The sequence below is a fragment of the Gymnoscopelus microlampas genome, assembly GCF_963454915.1.
Source record: "Gymnoscopelus microlampas genome assembly, chromosome: 15".
Classification (NCBI taxonomy): domain Eukaryota; kingdom Metazoa; phylum Chordata; class Actinopteri; order Myctophiformes; family Myctophidae; genus Gymnoscopelus; species Gymnoscopelus microlampas.
The window spans coordinates 24,983,448-25,006,910 of NC_139952.1; the positions used below are offsets into that span (position 1 = coordinate 24,983,448).

The following is a 23,463-nucleotide window of genomic DNA, read 5'->3' on the forward strand; positions in this document are numbered from 1 at the left end:
CGGCAGCATGCGCTGGGTTGCCAGGTTTGCACAGCCAGCGCCAGAAACAAGCAACCACCGTCATGAAAAAAAAAAAAAAACCCAAATGGTCCGCAATGTTCCAGGGGTGTCCCCGCGCGTTGGGGACCCCCTGTGGACCCCCTGAAACATAACAAATATTATTTCTTCAAATTTTTTCCTTTTTCAAAAACACTTTTCCACAGTTTTACTCCGGCGATTTGGGTCCCCCAATATACACACGGCCACGCTGGGCTCCGTGCGCGGCTGGGGTTGAGGGGGGCGTAGCCCCCCGAAACTCTAGTTCATACATATATGTTGTTAACCACTTAAGGCTTGAAGGCGTAGTTCACCCAAAAAAATACTTATTTTCAAAACAATTTTTTTGCTATTACTCCTTCACATTCTGTCCAAGAATCACGCAAATCGGTACACAGTATCTCTATAGTCATGTGATCAAGATGGAAGTGTCCGATATTTCATATTCCATCCTAATTGGCCAACATTGGCTTCCAAAGTTTGATCATGAACTCAACGTGCGATTTCTGTGAAATTTTGCACACACATTCCCATTAGAACGAGTAAGAAATGCCACCCTTTCACATTGGCCTGTTATAGCGCCACCAGCAGGTCTAATTTAGCTAAACACATTTGTGGAACAAAATGCCTCAAATCATGAATGCAGTGTCCGATTGCCATGCAAGGCCTAAGAAGAAATGGCACCCTTTTCACATTGCCTTATTATAGCGCCACCAGGAGGCCACAATAATCTACCTGACCTGGCGGAGACCTGTGCTCCGAAGAGCACTTTTTCTAGTTTTCTATCAATTACACACCCCATGAAGCCTTGAATTCATAGAGATTGTTTTGTTCTTGTCGCATTCCTAAGCCAATCATTTGATGACCGTTGGAAAGATGCTAATGTCTCCGGTAGGAGACTCCGCCGGTCATCAAATTATTGACTTAGGAATGCGACATAAACAAAAAAATCTCCATGAATTCAAGGCTTCATGGGGTGTGTAATTGATAGAAAATAAATCATTTTTGGGGTGATTTTTTTTTGGGTGAACTGGCGTGAATGTGGGTTAAGTCTCAAGCCCTATGTACTTCGTCGTATGAGCCTAGTCTAACAAGCTCACGACGTGTCGCATCGCGATGCCTTGTGAGCTTGTAGATCTGCTATTTTTGTTATTGGAAAATGTTCGACTTTAATGACATGCCCAAATTAGGGATGCCAGGTCGAACGTAGCTAAGCCTACCACACAGTCTCAGCAGGGGTTTGAATTTCTTTGCATTTGACAGGAAACTGTGGACAGGACTTCCTCTCACAGACCAGAGGAGCTGATTGTTCCACGCTTTCAGCACTCAGCCAGGCGCAACTCTCCACATCACCATGGTAACCTCTCCTCTCCTCTCCTGTTTCTTTTTCTGTTTTGCTGCTCCATGTCCGGTCTGCATCTTTTTTTTTTTTTAAACAATATATTTATTTGGCATTTTCAGGTATATAACACATCAATATGGCAATTGTAGTAAATGTCTATAATAAAACAACAAACAAAAACAGAGCAAAAAGACAACACATAGCAATCATACATATACATAGCATCTGGCATCCAAAAACAAAAATTAAACAAATCGTTGTCCGGTCTGCATCTTAACCTCATCTTAATGTACAGCTGATACAAGATTTATTGCAGATGCATTGTTGCGAATGCACACACACACACACACACACACACACACACACACACACACACACACACACACACACACACACACACACACACACACACACACACACACACACACACACACACACACCACATGCACTTTTCTCATACAGATATTGCATACATTGCTCCATAGGGTTATAATGTATACTAAACTGTCTGCTGGCACACATACCGCTCTTCCTCTCTTCCTAGAACTCCCCCTCTCTCCCCCCGGTCTCTCAATCTCCCACTCGCCCTCTGTCTCTCTCTCTCTCTGCTGTCCAGATGGAGAATTTAAAGACAAACGTTTTATTGTTTGCTCTGCCACTCTGTCCTTCTTTGCACAGCCCACAGTCAGTCAGTCAGTCAGTCAGTCAGCATATTCCCAGAAAGCCCTTGGCCTTCAGGGGAAAATCCTGAGAATCTTGTTGGAAAACTCACAGGCCTTTTCAGAATGAATTCTACCGACCGCCTTTCTTCCCGGGGGTGTGGATCTTCTGGTGTCTTGAGGCGATGGCTGGTCAAGCTTGTGTGACAGTGTCATATATAGGTGGTTATTCTGAACACAGTGACTAGACACTTAACCCATTAAGACCTGAGGCCGATTCTACAAATGCTTCTAAATCGGTAGTTCTCACACTCAAGATCTTTCAAAAATGTTAAAAAATAGCAGATGTAGGACTTACTGTACATCAAGGACTTAATGTCATTTCTATCATTGGAAAAGGTAAAGTACTCTTTAAGAGGCTCAATTGCCACATTTTATGACAGATGGCAACCGCTTGTCACATTCATAAACACCCTCACATCCCTTGACCCAGACTGATCCTAAAGAAATACTCCTTCTCTGAGGTGAGCACCTCAGATACTCTGACGTGAACTCCGCCCCATTGTATCTTGGTTATTTTTTAATCTACTCTCTTTTTGTCTGTGTTCAATTTTGTTTTGTTTGTTTTTGTTTTTGTTTTTTTGTTGTTCTTGGTCAATTTCAGTCCTGTCTGTGTCTCGTCATGTCCCATAAAAGTAAAAAAATAAATAAAAAATATCAGATGTACAAGCTTGCAGCGCGACATGAAGTGACGTGCTGTGAGCCTGTATATCTGATCATTTTGAATAGCCAAAGCAAACATCTAAAATGACAGAGGTTAAACCCTCTAGACTTGGTAAACTGGACCCGAGTTGTCTCCGCTTTTTTCTGTCAACACAAAATTTCTTTGCCGAAAACGGCCGACCTACAAGCTCACAACGCGCTGCGCTGCGAAGAGTGTGATGCGTTGTGAGCTTGTAGATCTGCTATTTTTGGCTAATGTTCTCCCCAGAATATGGATGCTTGGGTTCAATTGGTACAACATGGCGCAACATATGAACTTGTACATCGCAGCAGCGCTGGTGTATAATGTGTATAAATTCAGCATATAGGCCTAGGCTATTTTTGAGGATTTTTTCTAAAATTGGGACAGGGTTAATGTGGTTATTAATATAGGCCTCTAGGTCAACCTTCACCAGAGGGGGGGGGGGTTTATTCTGTACCATAGGTCTCTGGGCCATGGGTAGAGTCAGTGGAGGAACTATACTAACTAACCATTAGGGACACTGCAGAGTGTCATGCTGTGGGTATTATTCTACAATATAACGTATGGTAGTTTATCTTTACTTGTGTATTGCCCAATTATTTGCAATTTGCAGTAAGGTACAGTATTATCATGATATGATAAGATACACCTTTATTGATCCTTTTTTTTTTTTAAAGATTTTTTTTGGGGCTTTTTATACCTTTATTTAGAGAGGGAAAGTAGGCTGACAGGAAATGGGGATAGAGATGGGGGGTGACGTGCAGCAAAGGTCGTCGGGAACGGGAGTCGAACCCGCGACACGCTGTCAGGCTGGCATTGCAGCCTAGGGTGCCAGGACCGTCACGCTACGGCCCAGGCCACCTTTATTGATCCTTGTGGGGAAATTCAGATGTCATGGAAGCAACAGCAGTAAGTTTGTAACACAGGATAGGTAATACTAATACCACTAAAAGTATAAAATAAAACAACAATAAAACAGTCTGACCCTAGCCATCTGCACTTGGTCTGACTGAGTTAACATAATGTATATTATTCTATCAATAAATCTATGTATAATGAACAATCTATCACCAGTGAATATAAGAATGAATATACATCTATCGCTTGAATGAATGATATATACAGAGTACAGACCATAAATAGTGAATATGATGCAGATATGTACAGTGTCTGTGTCAGCCAGCCTACAACATTAGTTATCTGGATGATATATGTAGTCATGTCAAGAAGCTGGACGCTGCCCTCAATGCGCCCTATGGACTGTCTCTGGATGTCTACGAGCCACTGATGAGTGAATCCCACCTCCAAGTCCCGGCCCCCTTCGCCACACAGGCCCAGGACCTGCTTCGCAGAACACCAGCTGACACCTCCAAGGCTTCCTGGGTAAAGGCAAGATGGAGGGACCAGGGGATGGCAGCAGAACCATCCAGGCTTCACCTGTACATCGAGGATCCCACAGATGCTCCTGACCAGCACCTCCCCCGTAAGGAGTGGACAACCCTCAATCGCTGAGGACCGGTGTGGGACGTTTCGGAGCAGCAAAGCAGAAGTGGGTTCTCACAGACTCACAGACACACACTGCCCATTGCGAATGCAGGGATCCATTACAAATTGGAACACGTCATGACCAGCTGCCCCAAATACCGACCACCGGCTGGTGATCGTGGATTAATTGACCTAGACAATGACACACTGGACTGGCTTGCTGCAACGGAGCTGAAGGTCTAAGGACATACGACAGACAGACTGTTACTGTTACTGAACAAATTGTCTATAACAATTATTACTATCAGAATATAGAGCTTGAACTTTTAAACAAAAAAACATATACTTACTATCACTTACAGCACCTATAACAAGCATCTGTCATAATTCTGTAGTATTTCCCAGTAGTGTGCATGTGATGAGCCAGAATCGAGTCGGCTTGGTTGTGGAGGCTGATGGCTACTGGCACAAACTTAAGGACTGTCCAAGTCACTTTGTCTGTGCCTCGGCACATCATAGAGGGGATGGGAGGGATTCATCAGGATGCCGTCCACCTTTCTCATCATTCCCTTCCGCAAGACCGCAACCAGCCTTCCTCACCAGTGCCACCACCACATGAAAAGACCAACATTCCAGATCAGTATGTAGAGTTCCTCTGCACACTTGATGTGCATTCATGCCTCCTGCTTTTGTTTACGATTGGCTGTGGACATGCGGCTGTCATTGGCCATTTGCAGATGTACGTATCACTGTCTTCCCCACTAGAACTTTCCCTGATTGTGTGTGCGATAGGCCTATTGATGACTCCAGTGAAAAAACGCGGTCGGTGTCAAAGTCAGCCAGCTACGGTTTCATTCTGACTCTGCACTATAGAGGTGTCTCACAACTGCTTCCCAGGCAGACATGCTGTATATTTAAACCCTCCGTGGAGCTCAGGTTACTTGACCTTCCCATGCCCCGTCCCCATGCCCGTCCCCATGCCCCATGTCCGTCCCTGTCCGTCATTGACGACCCAGTGAAATGTGTTTTGCTACTTACTGTGGTGGGAGCTGCTGCATATGCACATCACCACAATAATCAACAGGCTGTTGTTTCACTCAGTACCCAGAGTGGAACTGGATTCAGTGTTACACTATCAGATAAAAGTTTACTTTAATTTTAGATTATTCGAACCAGAAGGAATTACTAATCCGTTCCTGTATGGACTGTGCTCAGGACAGATACACAAATAGTACAGAGCAGACATTACAAAAGATGCACGCACAATCGTACATTCACTCACTCAACTCACACTCCAGCTTTCTTCATCTGCAGCCGGTTTGTTCTCTTCTTCCGTTTGTTCAGTTGCTGTTCTCTAACATTTTACCTTTTCATTCAATTAGAGGTTCAACAGTTAATCAATTTAATCAATTATATAAAATATCATCGATTTTATGTCCTTATTAAAAACAATCAAAACTAGCAAAACTATTTTCGATCTACAAGCTGAGCTGTGTGACTATATAAAATAGGGCTTAATCAGTCCAATCAATTTAATTATAAAAAATCAATTATAATCTTTACATAAACGTAAAAGAAAATAAATGATAATTGCAGCCCTACATTCCACTTTCTTCCATTAGTCAGTCTGCGTTCTCTCTCTCCTGTCTCTCTTGATGTCTGTCTCTCTCTGTTCTTTCAACCTCTGTCCTCATGTGCTCTGTCATTCTTCCTAAATGCTTGACTGCCCTGCACATGACCCCCACCATCACATGATGTCCTGTCCCAGACGTGTGTGTGTGTGTGCGTGCGTCTCATGTAGTATAGTACATACACTGTGTCGGGCTCTGTCCATGTTTTGAGTTTGCTAGGAATGAGCAATATTATGTCTATCGTGATAAGCCCTATTTTATATTTTAAAATATTGACAGAAAATATTCTAAAATAGCAGATCTACAAGCTCACAGCGTGTCACATCTTCAGATGTTTTTCAGAACAGTTTGTTGTAGCCAGTATCTCTCTGTTTACTCCTGTGTTCATTGGATCGGATGACTCTTACATCAGTTTTATCAGCATTGGTGTAAGCAGCACCGCTGTGTAGCAGTTTGTTTATGTAGAGATAACGGCAAACCGGAAATGGTGAGAATCGCTAGGAAGTATAAAATGGTTCTGCTGGTGTTTGTTTGTGTATATAGAAATATTGCTTTCCAAGCATAATCACAAGTTACCGCAGCATTGGTGTGACCAGCACCATAGTGAAGTAGTTTGTTCATGTTTAATGATGAAACTAAGAAACATCGAAGAAAGAAAGAAAGAAAGAAAAGGGCCTTCATTGACAAGGCCTACTGCAGCCAGTCATTTATCATTGCAGCTGAAAAAAATGACCATGCTTTATCAAAGTTAGAAACTTTACAAAATACTAGTCCATACCCGTGGGGGGATATGTGCACAGGATCTGGCAACCCCATTCATCCCATAGCTCGCGGGGCCATCCCACAGCTGGGCAGCCGCAACCATGGCGACATAACCTGTTTTGTTACATGTAGATGTGTTTTGTATACTGTCTGGAGTACCAAACAAGCTTCAACCATCCCATTTTGCAACGACTTCATCCTCCATTTTCAGGCTTTTCAGTCGGGAGTGGTCTGTGTGCGCCCAGAGCACAGCATACTGAATTCCCTAATGACCAGAGAGAGCTCTCAGACCGTATTTCTGAACCCTGAACTCTTGGCATGTGTCTTTCAGTGTTTCACCACCCTGTACCACATACTGTACTGGTGAGCAGTCTCCTTCCAGTGTACAACAATGTCAGGAATTCTGTGTGTGACACACACACACACACACACACACACACACACACACACACACACACACACACACACACACACACACACACACACACACACACACACACACGCATTACACTTCATTTCATTCGTAACATTCCACGGCTTACCTTTTATTGTTTAACTTTTTAACCTCAGCCACAAAAATGCCCAAGCACTGACCCTACTGTAACCTAACCCCATTTCTAAGCATAACCCAACACCTCACCCTAAAATGACCCCACTTTTTATTGCTCTCACAATAGTACACACACACACACACACACACACACACACACACACACACACACACACACACACACACACACACACACACACACACACACACACACACACACACACACACACACACACACACACCGCATGGTGTCTCTGTTGTGCCAGTGACCAGTGACAGTGCCGGACCACCCATTACATACCATCTCTATCTCTGGGACCCCAATCTACACTGTTAGTGTAGATTGGCAGTGTACACCATTTGTATTTTGTACACTGTTGGAGTTACAGACCTGTAAGTGTCCACTAACGGCCGATCTACACCAGACTTTTCAAAGCGAGCGTGTGCTTAGTGTACGGCGTGTTTGTTGAGATCCAACTGATATCAATGATAACGGCTACACCAGGCGTGCGGATACGCGAGTCCCGCATACACGAGTCCCGCATACACAGACTTTAAAATAGGACTGGATCTAAAAGTGCGTGTGTGCGTATATGGGCGTGTGTGCGAAAATTATCAGGTGTAGATCGGCGGTAAGAATCATTTAGCAGGAGAGCTGCTGGAAGCAGCAGGTGCAGGTCGCTGACCCCATGGAGAGGCAGTGCCATAAACCTTGGTGCAGGAGATGGAAGTGCAAATCAGAGATTAAAAGACCTAGCTTTCCTTAATGTAGTATTAATGTAGACTGTCATATACCCATGATGCTTATTGTTGCTGTCAGGCAAAAACCTTGCATCTCTATATTGGTGACATCTAGTGGGTATTTTTGTAATGTGCCCACCTTTTTTCATTTTTCAGAGTCTTTGTCTCTCTCTTCCTTCCTACCCATCTTGTTGACATTTTGTCTTCCTTCTCCTTCTGTCTTACATCTCTCTCTCTCCCCCTAGATGATGATGTGGATCTGGAGCAACTGGTGAACGAGATGAATTCGTCCATGGAGAGCGTGCACTCCAGCTGCAGCACGCAGTCCGACACGGCGCTGCTCCTGCACAGCAACGGCCACGTGCACGCTCCCCACCACCTGGGGCGCGGTCAACAGGCCCACCAGCGACCCGTCCCACGTCTGCCCCCTTGCTCCCCCTCCCGGGAGAGGCTGCGACGCTCTCAGCCCATGCACATCAGGTAGACACAATGTTCTGATCACCTTGCATCCTCCTCTGTGATAGAACGTCCTTGCAATTGGTTTAGCAGGGAATGTCTTTGAAAGATCTCTTAAGGTTGCAGCATACTCGAAACGAACTTAATGCAAACACCGAACAAAGTTCTTAAGGACAAAATTCATGTTCTACTTCCTAACGTCTCAGCTGAGTTCTGAGCGCTAGACTCGGCCCACTCAGTAATCTGCCTAGCAACACCACGGCTCGTCTGTCGCTCGAGCTGCCGAAGCACTTGGTACAGCACTTTAGCCAGTGGTTTCACCAGGATCTCCGACGTGCTGTGGCAAATTTGTCATGGAGGTTTTGTCATGCCATTTCTTACGACTGTGTTTATGGTCACTCAGAGAGGAATTACAGAGGTGTTTGTACCTCCTGGCAGTTGGCTCGCAAGACTAGTACCTCCTAACCTCCCCAGCCAGTGTCTCTTAAAAACTATCACTGCTTTCACTGCTGGCAGAATCAAGCCTTGGGCAGAATGCAGAAACAAAACAAAAATATATCATGCCCACCATGAATATTAACATAAAGGGCACCTGGACTGTAATGCTCATTCATCTGTGTTCCTTTTGATTGTCTGTGCATGTATGGCCCTATGTGTGTGTCTGTCACACGCACGCACGCACACATGTTATCCCTCTTGAAATCTTGAATTTGTGGTGTTTTTCTTTGTGTTTGTTTGTCCCCCTCTGCAGGCGATTGCAGGAAGAGCAGCAGATGCGTCCCTCCTCTCTCCCAGCCATCATCAACCCGTTCCCTGAGCTCTGCAGCCCTGCAGGCTCCCCTGTCCTCAGCCCCATCCTGGCCAACGACAACCATGTGAGTAGGCCTGTCACAATTATTACATAATATCGCCGCTATTTGAGATAATCACAATTATTTTGCCATAATCGTCATAATCGTTTCCATGTTGAAAAGTTTCCATATATTTGCTTGTAGATAATTTTACACTTAAAAATTGAGGAACTAGCATATCTACAAGCTCACAACGCATTGTTAACTGACGCGTTGTTACCTTTTAGGTTGGCTATTTCTGCTATTTTTAAGTGTAAAATTATTAAATATGCTATCCTATTTTGGTACATTAAATATTTGATTTATGGTTGCCGTTTATGGTAAAAAACAGTTATTTGTAATTTGTACCCGGTGCAGTTTTTATTCACAAAGCCTAAAAGCAGAAACAGAAATGTAATTCTTTATTATTTATATGTTCCAATGTTCAATGCCAAAAATACAATTAAATAGTTAACTGTGTGACAATTAATCGTCAAGTAAAGTTTCATGATCCAGCCCTACGTGTGTCAGTTGGTCGCTTTCGTTGATCGGCTAGCTTAAACACGGTGTAGGTAGTAGTATTTGACCATTGTATGAGTTAGAATGCTCGAAAACCACCCATGTGATATTATCCTATGTTCCTTGTTCTGTCGGTTGTTGTACTTGAACTTCATTGCGAGAGTGTGTTTATATGTGTGTGTGTGTGTGTGTGTGGTGTGCTTAAATCAGCTGACTGGCCTGTTATGTACTTGTGTGTGTGTGTGTGTGTGTGTGTGTGTGTGTGTGTGTGTACTTTGGCTGTAGTGAGAGCCTTTCCCTCGATTACACAACAGTTCACCCTGGGTTATCTGACTGTGTGTGTTATTGTGGAAGGGTGGTTATCAATCTCCCAGGCACAAGCTTGTGCACACACACACACACACACACACACACACACACACACACACACACACAGCCACACAACGGTGGCGGCAGTAGTGTTTTGTTGTTTAAGGAGGTGAGTGGTGTCTCCAGGATGCGGATGACGGTGTGTGTGTGTGTGTGGAGGGCAGAGTTCCGGAGCTCGGCTGGGAATGTCTGCTTTTCAGAGCTCTCTGAACCCTCTGCATCCGCCCGCCACCCCCCTCCCTTTCTGACAAGACAGACGCTCGTTTCCCGTTCACACGCTGTCCGCTCTCCCTCAGAGTGTCACTGTGTGTGTGTGTGTGTGTGTGTGTGTGTGTGTGTGTGTGTGTGTGTGTGTGGATTATACCAGTGGTTCGAAAAACCTTTTAATTTCAAGGACCCCATAACTCTGAGAGTGTACAATGGGAATGTACATCTAGAATTCGGGCCACTACCCTCACGCCTCGTCTATTTCACGTTGCACCGCCGATCCGACTGATATGCCCATATATGGAGATCGCTGTGTCTATCAGTCCTTGTCCCTTTTATGCCGTGTATCCTGATGTCGTCAGTATACACCCATATTTGTGCCTGATTCTATGACGACACATTCCAGACAACACACTCCATATTTGAGCGTAGCTGCATTGGGAACTCCTTATATGGTTATGGCTGAGTCATGTTGACATAAGCGTGGTGGTCGAGGATGTATAAAGGTGACGGCGCATGGTCCAGGAGTTGAGTTGGGTTTGTGGGTTGGACCAGTCCGGAATAATAACGTCTGAGCAACGACGAAGATTTTACATCGGGAACATACTGCTGGACTGCCAGTGACTGTGTGCTTCCATCCATAAGAACATTGACCATCATCGGGACAAATATGTTTGTATTTGGGGGCCACGCGGGACGGGAATGCTACAACAACATTAGAGTGTTTGACACAGAGCTAACACTTTGTCGTATGACGAATAGTGAAAATAGCCGATCTACAAGCTCACAGCGCATTGCGACTTGAGACTTGTAGATCGTCTATTTCACGAAAGTTTGGAAAAATGGACACTCAAAGTTTACATTAGTTAGTTTTTTCCCCCATAAACACGACTATTTCCCAAAAGAGGTGGCCAGGTTGAAACTGGTCAAATGCTAGCTACTTTTAAGGGCTTTAACTGTCAAGCCCTTCCTTCCCCCTGTCCAGGGAATGTTTTTGTCCTCGTAAGAGATGTTCTCAGGATGCCCACCCTGAACAATAAAAGTTATTTTAGATGACCCTTTACACACACCCACGCAGACACGTATGTATACACACTCACACACACACATCCCCACTCCCATACATGCAGACACACACACACACACACACACACACACACACACACACACACACACATACACACACACTAGGCGAGACAAGGCATTTTTTATGCATTTCCTTGACATCATCTCACATGTTCAAGAGTCAGACAGCGACTTTGCAGTTTGCACAAAGGATCGTGTGTGTGTGTGTGTGTGTGTGTGTGTGTGTGTGTGTGTGTGTGTGTGTGTGTGTGTGTGTGTGTGTGTGCGCGCGCGCGCGCACAAGTTGGCAGGGGGTTGCATCACGTCTCTTTTCCAAAAGTCCCAAGAAGTCAGTATGAAGCCTTGTCTGACCAGAAATTGAATAATCAATTAATCAACTAAAGTAATGAAATAACTGGTTTAGTGACGAATTTTGTAAACATTTCCAAAATACCATATTGTAGTGATTTTTTTCATAACCCGCCCCGCACAGGTTCAACGTGCGGGTTACGGGTCGGCCCGCGCATCACTACCATATTGGCTATTTAGAATTTCACCAAAAGGTGAATACTCTTCATTTGTTCCTAATCATAAATGAAGTGTCAAGTTATCAGTTTGTGTCTGTTTGGTTTCGGATAACTTATACAAGCATTTAACATCATTTTACACTTTATTACCTTATTCTTCCCACGGCACTTGCTAGCAAGCTGTGGGCATACCATAATTCAGGAAACTCGCGGACGAACTGCTACGGCGCCTGTCCTAATTAGTGTTGTTAGGCACATACCATGAGGCTGACTGGCCACAACTGCACCGTGGGCTTAAGAGGCTGTACAATATATGGATATTATATTGATAGTTAGTGACACCCACAGTCACGACACTAGAGGGAGCGTAAACAACAATCTGGTACCACCCACCCATAAAACAAACATGGGCAAATTCTCCTTCTACAGCACGGCCACCAAGGTATGGAATAGTCTAACCCCATCCCTCAAAAAATGCAGTTCGCTGGGCTCATTTAAAACAGCCCTAAAAACTCATCTTTCTGGAGGCCATAAGAGGAGGTAGTACCAGTTTCCCGGTAGACAGACGACCCCCCTCCCCCTTTTTTGTACATATTTTTAATTTTTCATCCTTTTTTTTTGTACATAGTGGTATTTTTTCTCTGTATTTTTATGTTGATTTTTGAAATGTTTGGTTGCTACTATATATGTCTATGAAATTAATTCAAGGACCCCAACGGAAACAAGTCCACAAGGACTTTTTTTGGTCGGACCTTTTAGACAAAAGTATTATAAATGTAACTGTGTTGTTTTACATTATTTTGCCTAATAACATTTTCAATCAATCAATCAATATATGGGGGATTTGGGATATAGTAATACTGGGCAAAAGTATGTTCTTTTCCTGGTTTTAAGCAATATTCCTACTTTCAAGATCGACAAGCTGTGAGCTTGCCTGGTCAAGTTGTTTATTAGTTCGTATCGGTTTTGTTTTTTGGTTGATTGCCCGGCCCTAGTATGTAGGGTTTATACTGTAAGTGGCTGCACCAGTGTCTCCTGCATTGGGAAACTGCAGATCATCTTCCAACTCCACACGTCTCTACAAGCTTCATCTGGATGCGTGTAGACGTATCACACGCTTAATATGCTGTAATGGTCCAAAACGCCCCGTGGTCAGTCTAGCGCCTGATTAGATGAAACCAGTAGGCGATCAAATCAGATCTGAGATGTATAAGCTTTCATTGAATCAGGGACAGACTGGCTGCGTCTTTGTGTTCAGCTCCAGGCCTCTGTGGCTCGGCTTGCATGCCATGTTGTGTAATGTCTCACATGAGCTAGAAGACGTGAGGTGGTGCAAGGACTAAGGATGAGCTTTGTGGTGTGTGCGTGCGTGCATGCGTGCGTGCTTACAAGTGTGTATGGGGTTGGTGCGGTGGGCAGTGCAGGTAGGGTTGCAGTCAAAATGAGATGATTTGTTTTAATTTTAATCTCTGGGACCCCTGTGTACACTGTAAAATCCTGGACCCCCCCCTCCCCCCCACCCAAGGACACCCAGGGGTCCCCAGACCCCATGTAGAGAACCAGTCACTTAGACAACAACACAGACTAGTCTCAGACATGCCTTAAAACTTAATTTATACTCCGTAGTACAGCAGTGCTTGAAAATGTACACAGTATATCATTGTGCGATGCATCGAAAATTAAGATTTGTGGAAGGGAGTCGGGACACATCACTGCATAGAAATCTCACTAGCAAAAAAAGACCTCCTTTCTCAGACTTTCTTGATCTCCCTTTATTCCTCTTTCCCACTCTTTGTCTCTCACCTCTCTGTCCTTCCCTCCCTCCCTCCCTCCCCTCTCCATCCAGCTGTTGAGTTGGAGTCTTAACATTCCTGACTAAGCTTCAACCTTTTTTCATTGCACACAAGGTCACATCATTAACTTTTTCCTGTACAGGGATCCCGCACGATAAATTGCGTGCATGTCTGCGTTGCGTGATGAATTTACGATCTCTGATAACATAAATGGATTACCCTTTCTGGCTATCATGAACTGTTGCCATTAAGCTAGCTCAGCCCAGTTGTGATTCTAGAAGTAATGGGGGTAGGGGGGGTCCATTTGTCCAGCGGCCTTAGTTAACCTCGAACCCAGCTCTGCTGATAAGAGGCTGAGCTAATTCAGTAGCCTTAGCGTAGTTTGCACTGGAGTCTGACAATTGCAGTTTCCCACGCAAGTTGTGGTGAGGGCAATCTTGCACCATACAATTCCACCATAATACCATGGATTATACAGGGCCTTGGTAAGGTTCCAGGGATAGATGTCCTCTCTGCGGCATGTCTTTATCAGCCACCCGGGGTTTGCTCTGGCTTTTGCACTCTTGCCTTTATGTACTATACTACCTGCTTTTATATGCGGCCAAGGACATTAGGGATATGGTGGTGATTTACTACGCTATAAGAAATGATTTAATACTAAAGCTTGGAGTCATACAAAGCCTTCCCATTTCTCTCTCTCTCTTTCCTCTCCCTCTCTTCGTGGTCAGCTGATGTACCTTTGCACGCAAGGGTCTCCTGATCCACTGCAATCAGATCAGGTGCTGTGTGTGTGTGTGTGTGTGTGTGTGTGTGTGTGTGTGTGTGTGTGTGTGTGTGTGTGTGTGTGTGTGTGTGTGTGTGTGTGTGTGTGTGTGTGTGTGTGTGTGTGTGTGTGTGTGTGTGTGTGTGTGTGTGTGTGTGAGAGAGTGAGTGTATGAGAGAGTGAGTGTATGAGAGAGTGAGTGCACACACGTGTGTGTCAAGATCTGCAGATGCTAGTGAATGTCATCATCAGACTGATGTACTGTACATATTGTATGTACTACATATATCACACAGGCACTGGCTCTTTGGAGCTACTGACAAAATCATTATACTGTATTTGTGGACTCTCTTAACCGATTCGCACCGTCGGTTAAGACCTGAGGCCGATTTTAGAAATGTCTTCTAAATCGTAACAGTTTTCTGAAAAACGTATGTTGCTATATCAGTGGTTCTCAAACATTGTCATGTCAAGGACCCCCAAAATGATATGTATTTATAAACAATAGCAGATACAAGCTTGCAGTATGGCACGAAGTGACGCGCTATGAGCTTGTATATCTGTTATTTTTGAATAGCCGAAGTATAAAATAATGATTTAAAGTGGTTAAAATCTAAAATGACGCAGATGCTTTCCTTAACTCATTGACTGCCATGGACAAGATTTCTCGTCATATTCTCCTTTTTTTCCACACAGAACCAGAGATAACACGATCCGAAGATTTACTGCTCCATTCACTTCCTGGTTAACTTATTACTTAAAAATCCTGTATTTTGGCTCCTGTGTTGTTTTTTTTGTGGTGTTTTTTTGGCGAAACATGCTATTTTTAACGCTGTATAACAAGCGAATGGGAGGTTGCGATAACATTTTTTTCTTTTGCGGAAGCACAGTGAAACCCTCCATGATTAGCAACCATCAGGGGATCAATCATACTGGAGATAAATATTCTGTGACTACTTGAAAAGGCAAGAAAATCGACAGTGGCAGTCTGGGCCTTGTTTAGTAGTATATACTCTGGCAGTTAAATAGTTAATGGTTAAAGGACTAAATTGAGTTTAGTCCATCGCCTAGGGAGGACTCATAACTAAGTTGGAACCACGAGTGTCTGAGCAAATGTATTAGTCAGACGTGTGTGTGTGTGTGTGTGTGTGTGTGTGTGTGTGTGTGTGTGTGTGTGTGTGTGTGTGTGTGTGTGTGTGTGTGTGTGTGTGTGTGTGTGTGTGTGTGTGTGTGTGTGTGTGTGTGTGTGTGTGTGTGTGTTATGTGGGTTAACACATTTCTTTCAAGTGTTTGCAAAGCAGTAACTCTATTTTGCTTGCTGTCATAATGCGATGACCTAACCTTTCAACAAGCCATTTTTCAGTACAAGTGCAAACACACCAACATGCGGTTTCTCCACTACATTCTGCAAACAACTACATTTTAACGCTGAACAGACAAACCTTTACAGCAGTCTCTGCATAATGTATGTCCAGTACTGTATGTCTGTGATGCAAACAGTTGCATTACACTGTCACTTATATGTTTAACACATTGACTGCCATCGGCTAATCTCAGAACGTCCATCGTAGTGCCACGCTATTTCTTACCTTTTTTGTTTTTTTGATTCCGTCATAGGCCCCGCTAAATCCGTTTAAAATCCGCGTTCATTTGGTTCGACACAAACACGGGACCCGACCGAACAAAACGCTGAAAACCGTGCCGCGATCCGACACTGCATTCTGGAGAACGAGAGGAAAACGCTAAAATGGTGGATGTGGTGAGAAAAACAACAAGCCAGAGATAATGGCGTCCAAAGCTAGACGCTAGACAGGAAACGGAGGCGGGAGAAAAACCGGAAACAGTATTATTTTGTTTCCGGCCCGCCCCCTTCGAGACCGGAAGTGCAAAAAAAATCCGGAATCTGCACCTGCACGATTTAACATGGGAAAACACCCGCCCCGTAGGACTACGGGAACGGCAGTTAACGGTTGGATTTAACGGCCCGTAGGACTACGGGCCTGGCAGTGGATGTGTTAATGTGTGCCACATACCTTTTTTTCTCCTTTAAAAAAACAAACAAATTTGGGATTTTAGCCTTTATTTGATAGGACAGTAGACTGACAGGAAATGGGGAGAAAGATGGGGAGTGACACGCAGCAAAGGTCGTCGGGATTCGAACCCGCGACACTCTGTCAGGCTGCATTGCAGCCTAGGTACCCAGACCGCCACACCAGTGGCCCGGGCCACCGCATATGTTTAATGTGTGCTTCTTGCATCTTCGTATTATGCAGGGATTCCCTAGGCCTATAATCGACAATGGCTGCTTTCAGCAAATGCTATATTTTAGGCCTGTCAAAGGTGTCATTCACATTGGCAGACTATAGCTTTCTTTCAGGGCGAGGCTCTCCCGAGAACCATTTTAAAAAGATAACCCAGACAATGATGTCAGCGGAAATTCATCCTTCACATGAGCACGACTGGGATCTGGACTGCTTTGCAGCTGTTATTACCGTTGTTTGACTGTTATTGAGTTATCAGGGTCAATGACAAAAAGAGTATGACATCCATGTAAACCACTTGAACCCGACTCTGGGCATGCCATAATAGGCGTAATAGCCTATGTAAAAGAAGATTTTAGATCGCCCATTTTCAGTGAAGAGATTTGGTGTAGAAAAATGAATGGGCCAAGTATGAACCCAGTCAATGAAGTATATAGGATTTAATTGGCTTCAAGTGAACTCAGCAAAGCCAAACACTGTATTCTTCAGCCCCACTCATTGGTTTGTTTCTTCAAAACTTGGTGTCCTTGGTGGAAAGATCTCACAGGTTTCCGAGGGTGAGGGTTGTTGAACCCATGACCTACGCACAGTCACATTACAGATGAACCCAATTCCAAAGTTTTGGAATGGTGCTGCTGGACATGGGTGACAGATTTGTAAAACTAGCAGAGCATCGAGTTAAACTCATGTCACTAATTCACTCTGCACACACACAAACACAAGTGAGTTGGAGAGCTGGGCTAAACTATGGTGACCTGACATCATGGGTGTCACTGCTGCATACATATTGGGTGGGACTGGGTTCATAAGGTTTAATTTGATTCCTCTGTTGTTTTTATTGATTAGATATGTAATAACTTTTTCATTGAGCTAAATGTGCCATGATGTTCTTTAAAGCTGTTGTCTCTAATTTTGTTAAATGTATATACTGTATGTTTTTAGCTCTGCTATATCCATCAGTCCATCTGTTGGTCCGTCCAGCACGTTGGTCACAAAGATATCTCAGAAACTACTGGCTGGATTGCCAAGGAATTTTCTGTGCACCAGAGATTGCACCCGAATGATTTGCTAGCAGGGCCTTTTTAGACTTAAAGAATGACATTTTTTTGCTTGCTTTTATTAAATGTTTCTGGTTTCTGCGTGAGGCAGAGATAAAGAGAGATGCAGTGCTGCTGAGGCATGTTTATGTTACTGCATTGCCTACAGTATTTCTCGCCTCGGAATGTTTTCAGACACATATTTTAATGTAGTGTTTAAGTTTAAAAGGAGTAATGCACCATCCGGCCGGCCTTGTGTTAGATAAAGAATGTAGCAGCCCAAGAGTCTCTCCCTAATGAAAATCAGGTGCGTGTTGAATTGATGTTGTATAGTTGCATACTGCATAGCTATGCTTCGTAACAGGTGGACACTGAATGCAATTTACATCAATTTGCACATTATTTACTCTAATAAAAAGGTTAAATAATTATTTACATGGCACATTTGAAAATATACTGTATGACTGAATGAATGGTTTATTTTCTGCCTTTGTTTACCAAAACACGCTTGTGTGCACATAAAACAAGAAAATCATCATTATAAATGTACATATCCAACCAACTCGCATACAAAATCCAAATTCAATGACCGTAAAAAGGAATAGGCTGAAGCACAATGCTTATTATTTGCCTATCCTTTACAATCCATAAAACAACCAGAATATCTGCTGCAAGATAAAGAGAAAAAAAATCAATAATTTAATACTCAATGACTTTGCTTTTTAAATCAAACCTGAGAGCTACACAATTTCAACTCATCACTGAGGCTATTCCATAGTTTAACTCCCAAAACTGAAACGCATCTAGTGTTTACATTAGTTCTTAATTTACATGTTTTAAAAATACATAACACTCACTTAAAGGTAGGGTAAGTGATTTTATTTATTATTCTTTTTTGTTAAAAAGGTTAAAGTACTATATTCTGATAGTCATCATTGCTACAAAGCGTTTGTTTGGTCACAGGGGTCTCTCCAGCTTTTTAGTAAACAGAATATAGTACATATTCAGGTAGGTGACAACATTTAAGCCAATCAGGAGAGGGCACTGAAAATGCATTTTCTGTTTAATAAAGAGCTGGAGAGACATGAGAGACTCCTTTTACTGAACAAACACTATAGCAATGATTACTATCAGAATATAGAGCTATTTAACACATATTTTAACAAAAGTAAATCACTTACCCTACCTTTAAATCATACTTTCCTTCTCTTAATTTAAAAAGATGTTGATGTCTTTTTAAAATTTCAAATTAAATAAATATTTTTGAGGACGATTTTTTTTATAGTACTCCTACAGATTTTGTCCAAACATCACGCAAATCGGTACACAGTATCTCTGTAGTCATATAGTCTCTATAGAAGTATTACAAATTCTTTAAGATTTTCAAATTCCATCCTGATTGGCTAAGATTTGCCTCCAAAGTTTGCAGGAGTGCTCCGTTTTGAACAAAATGCCTCAAATCATGAACAGAGCATGTGATTTCTGTGAAATTTTGCACGCACATTCCCACTAGGCCGAGGAAGAAATGCCACTTGATCCTACAACCTATAACCTATAACTGCACAGATATGTGTAAAACTTAAGGAAAAACCTTTGCCCTGCATTTTTCACATCTGAAAAAGTGCTCCAAGGAGCACTTTTTCTAGTTTCATATACATTCCCCCAGACAAGTGAAAAATACAATATATGCAAACATTTCTGATTCAACAGCTCCCTTGTTTAGTACAGAATACCAAACGATTTTAGCTAGTTTACTTTTGATATATTTTATATGTGGCTTCCAACAGAGTTTGAGATCTATAATCACACCTAGGAATTTCAAACCATTCTTTAACCTTATGGATTCCCTTTCTATTGATATCAATAATTATTTAATGTCCTCCCGTGAACAAATTAAATGAGTATGAATTGTTTTATTACTTTGGGCCTTTTTCGGATGAAGGGAGTAGAACTGACGTGTGTGTGTGTGTGTGTGTGTGTGTGTGTGTGTGTGTGTGTGTGTGTGTGTGTGTGTGTGTGTGTGTGTGTGTGTGTGTGTGTGTGTGTGCGTGTGCGTGTGTCAGTCATCATGACACTGTCAGGTTGTGAAGAGGTGATCCACTGCAAGGATTTGCGGTGGGCCTCCAGTGGCGTGAAATTGAGTTTGGCATGTCTGCATGCATGGCCAATGAGCTCTGTCTGAGCAGCCGCTAGCTTCAACCTAGCCAAACAGTTACTCGCTCACATGAAAACCTGGCGCTATAGACAGGAAAGTTAAATGTAGAGCCCTACTAATGCCAGATTTTGGGGTCGGAGAGTCCTAGACCACCGATTTACCAATGTTTTTTTCACCAATGTTTTGTCAATTTGAAAAACTTTCCTTCCAGTGCCACTCTCAGGGCAAAATATCCACTTTGCACACAAGATAAACCTTAAAAATAAAACTAATGGCTAGATTTCAGGCTGAACCCAAATGATTGTGGTGACCCCATGGTCTTTCCTCTAGTTAGCTCCTTCTTTCATAAGTGTAATTTCTGCCACTAATACTAAACTAAGAATGTTATCTTTTGTAGTTTGAGCTGCAACTAGTGAGATTGTGGGGCTCTAAAAGGAAGCCAAACTACTTTGGTCCGGTTGGTTGCAACAAGCAAAAAGAACTCTAGGGGGCACTGGTGGGGCTTTTCCACTCTTCCTGTTGGCGTTTATACCAACCAATGTTGCCAGTGTAAAAGTCAGTTTCCTATCCTGGTTCATCTGATCATTCACAACAAATGTTTTGTGTGCTCATTGAAAACATGGACCTTTCTGGTATTGACTGTGAAGGTTTTAATCCTCTATCGGCTGCCATGTTAAGTGGTAAGATGGGTGGGCCACGTGCATTTTCAGAGCATGTTTATTTGAATGATCAATCAATTGATTGTGTCCGGCTATGATGAATGGAACCAACAGTATATAAGTTCTTATTATTGGTATTGGTATCACTATGAATACCAATACCAATTACATTATTCGTTTAATATTATTGTTAAATTATAATTGAAATTGTAGTGCAAATGATTTGGGGGCTGAATTCAAATACCCTCATGGGCCACCAGTGGGCCCGCCCCACAGGTTGAGAATAGCTGCTCCATGAGGTGAAGCACAGCATGAGCTCCTCTGGCAGGGCCTTTTGGCTGCTCGGAACAGCCAGTCCCATGACAAAGTGTGACCAGGCCTTTGCTGTCAGGGAGCTCTGACATGCTCTGGAACTCTCTGGAACACACTCTCTGCCAGGGGGACTTCTCAAAATGGTATTTTTTTCCTAAAAGGTTTGCTCTTTTTTTTTTTTCTTTTTTCAGACAGGACAATATAGAGAAACAGGAAATTGAGCAGGGGTGGAGAGTGGTCGAGACACGCAATGCACGTCTCCAGCCGGAATCGAACCGGGTGACGTTAGCGATGTGGTTGACACGTTACCCAATTATCTAACCTAATCCTGTTATCGGAAAGACGCTTTTCAAACAATATTTTATTTGTCCTCTCCTCTGACCTATTCATCCTATAATTGCGTATGCTTTTTTTCCCAGCTCATAATTTGTGCAGAGTCTGGTTCTGACAGTTTGCCTCCCTTCCAGACCAGTCGAGCAATGCCGTCATACTACTTAGGAAAAGAGCTGCATTAGCTTAAAACCATGCAATTGGTTGTATGTGCCTGCAAAGTAAACCCCTGAGTGTTAATTTAACTCTGAGCGGGTACAAACAGAACTTACGGGTCCATTTGGGTCCATTTGTACCCTCTCAGAGTGTGTGTGTGTGTGTGTGTGTGTAGCCTGATTGGTTTAGGTGCCCATAAACCTTTTTGGTCAAATGGGCTGACCCCACGCAGATTACTGTGTGACCTCTGACCCCCTGCATGCAATGTGTGTCTGTGTTTGTGTGTGCAAGCGGGTATTTGTTCATGACATTTCAATCCAATATACTCCCGCTCAGTGCCCTTACCGTGTGTGTTTGAGGAGAGAAATGGAAATAATCTATTTCCCCTAGCATTGATTACTGTAAGCAGCACAGGGACCAATAACCCCCCCCTTACCCCAATCCAGCTGAGAACGAGGCAATTGTAGTGGGGGGATGGGGAAAAGAGAGAGAAAGAAAGAAAGACTGTAATATTTGATCATGTAAAGATGAAAGAAGGACAAAGAATGAAAAGGAATGACGGGAGATGGAGGGAGGAAAATAAACGAGTGTAGTTTATAAATACAGGAGTGCATATAGATAAAGAAGGAGGGAGGGAAGCAGTGATGGAGGAAGCACAGGGAGGGAGGGAAGGAAGGAAGTGGCCTGCTGACTCCATGTGATGAGTGGAGTGCTAGGAGATCACACACACATACACACACACGTCACGCACCGTCCACCCATTTCTCCTTCTTTACTCACACCATTGTTTCACTCCTTCACGTGTTGGCTACGTACAGTACGTGTACTGTGTATCTACGTGTGTGTGTGTGTGTATGTGTGTGTGTGCGCGCATCATCGTTGTGTACACACACACACAGGCAATGAGACAGCGGTGCTACATTTCTCCCCAGATGTGTTAAAACTCTCTGTGAGACCGTTGGAGTCAACCACCAAAAACCTCACAGGCTGGAGATGGTTAGCATAGTTTACATTTCTGATGTGTGTGTGTGTGTGTGTGTGTGTGTGTGTGTGTGTGTGTGTGGGGGGGGGGGGGGGGGGGGGGGGGGGGCGGTGGTTGACATTTCTCATGCAGACTGTATTAGGGGCCAGCTGGGTTGGACGCCCCACACATGAGCCTGATTATGACTCAGTATTACATTACTGACATTCCTCCTTAGTTCTCTCTCTCTCTCTCTCTTTTTTTGCCTTTGTTTCATTCTTGTTCCTCCCTCCACTCTTTTTTCCCCTCTACCTTTTTCTTTCCTGCCCCTAATTTCGCCCTCTTTCAGCCCCCTCCCCTCCCTCCCCTCTATCGCTCTCTCTCCCTCTCTGTGCGTGTGTCTCTCTCAAAACACATGGCACCTCTCTCCTGAGGCAGGGCAGAAACGCTGAGCAATGCCCTTGCCTCTTATAGCCCCTCCTCCACCTCCACGCTCTGTCCCCCCCCCCCCCCCCCCCCCCCACCCCCCCCCACCCCGCCCCTGTAAGTCCTTATGTCTGACACGTGATCCGTGGTTTCAGATGGAACTGAACGGCTCAGGAAGGGGGGGAAGAAAAAATACTTCAACTTCCCAACGTCCAGCCCCGACATAGAGGAGAACCTCTCTGTACAACCATCACGGTAAAACCCGGAGTGATATGTGTAGCAAGTTGGCATGTGAAAATAGCCCATGATGAGACGCATTCGTTTTTATTTTTTTTGTACATTCTCACCTATAATGCCCAAAATAGGGACACCAGGTTGAAAGTGGTAAACGTATACTCCGCTGTATTATAGCGTCGTGCAGCAAAGAACAAGTTTCACCCTGGGAGTCCAAATGGACCCGTGTAGGTTGTTCTGCTGTGTCCTGAAATGATAAGCCATTATCTGGTACACATGGTGCCCCAGCACACACCCCCTCCTAGTATTTCACATACAGCTGAGGAGCAACGTAGAGAAGGAGAGGGGAGAATGGGGGGGAAGAAATGGAGAGCAGTGGGGAAAGAACAGAGAGGCTGGGGGTTACTTTTCACGAGAGAGAGAGAGAGAATTGAAACCGTGAGGGAGCTCTA

The 23,463-nt window shown here is 43.7% G+C and overlaps 1 protein-coding gene across 3 annotated transcripts in view; it reads left to right on the plus strand.

Annotated features, from left to right (window-relative positions):
- LOC311062349 (growth factor receptor-bound protein 10-like) overlaps positions 1-23,463 on the plus strand; it is a 63,760-nt gene that overhangs the window by 15,696 nt on the left and 24,601 nt on the right. For 2 of the 3 annotated variants that reach the window (XM_084081323.1, XM_084081324.1), the window contains exons 3-5: positions 1,300-1,393; positions 8,197-8,431; positions 9,159-9,282. In XM_084081323.1, coding sequence (XP_083937449.1) covers positions 1,300-1,393; positions 8,197-8,431; positions 9,159-9,282 — 453 coding nt within the window. The remainder of the gene's footprint in view (positions 1-1,299; positions 1,394-8,196; positions 8,432-9,158; positions 9,283-23,463) is intronic. The other variant, XM_084081325.1, reaches the window with a different exon arrangement.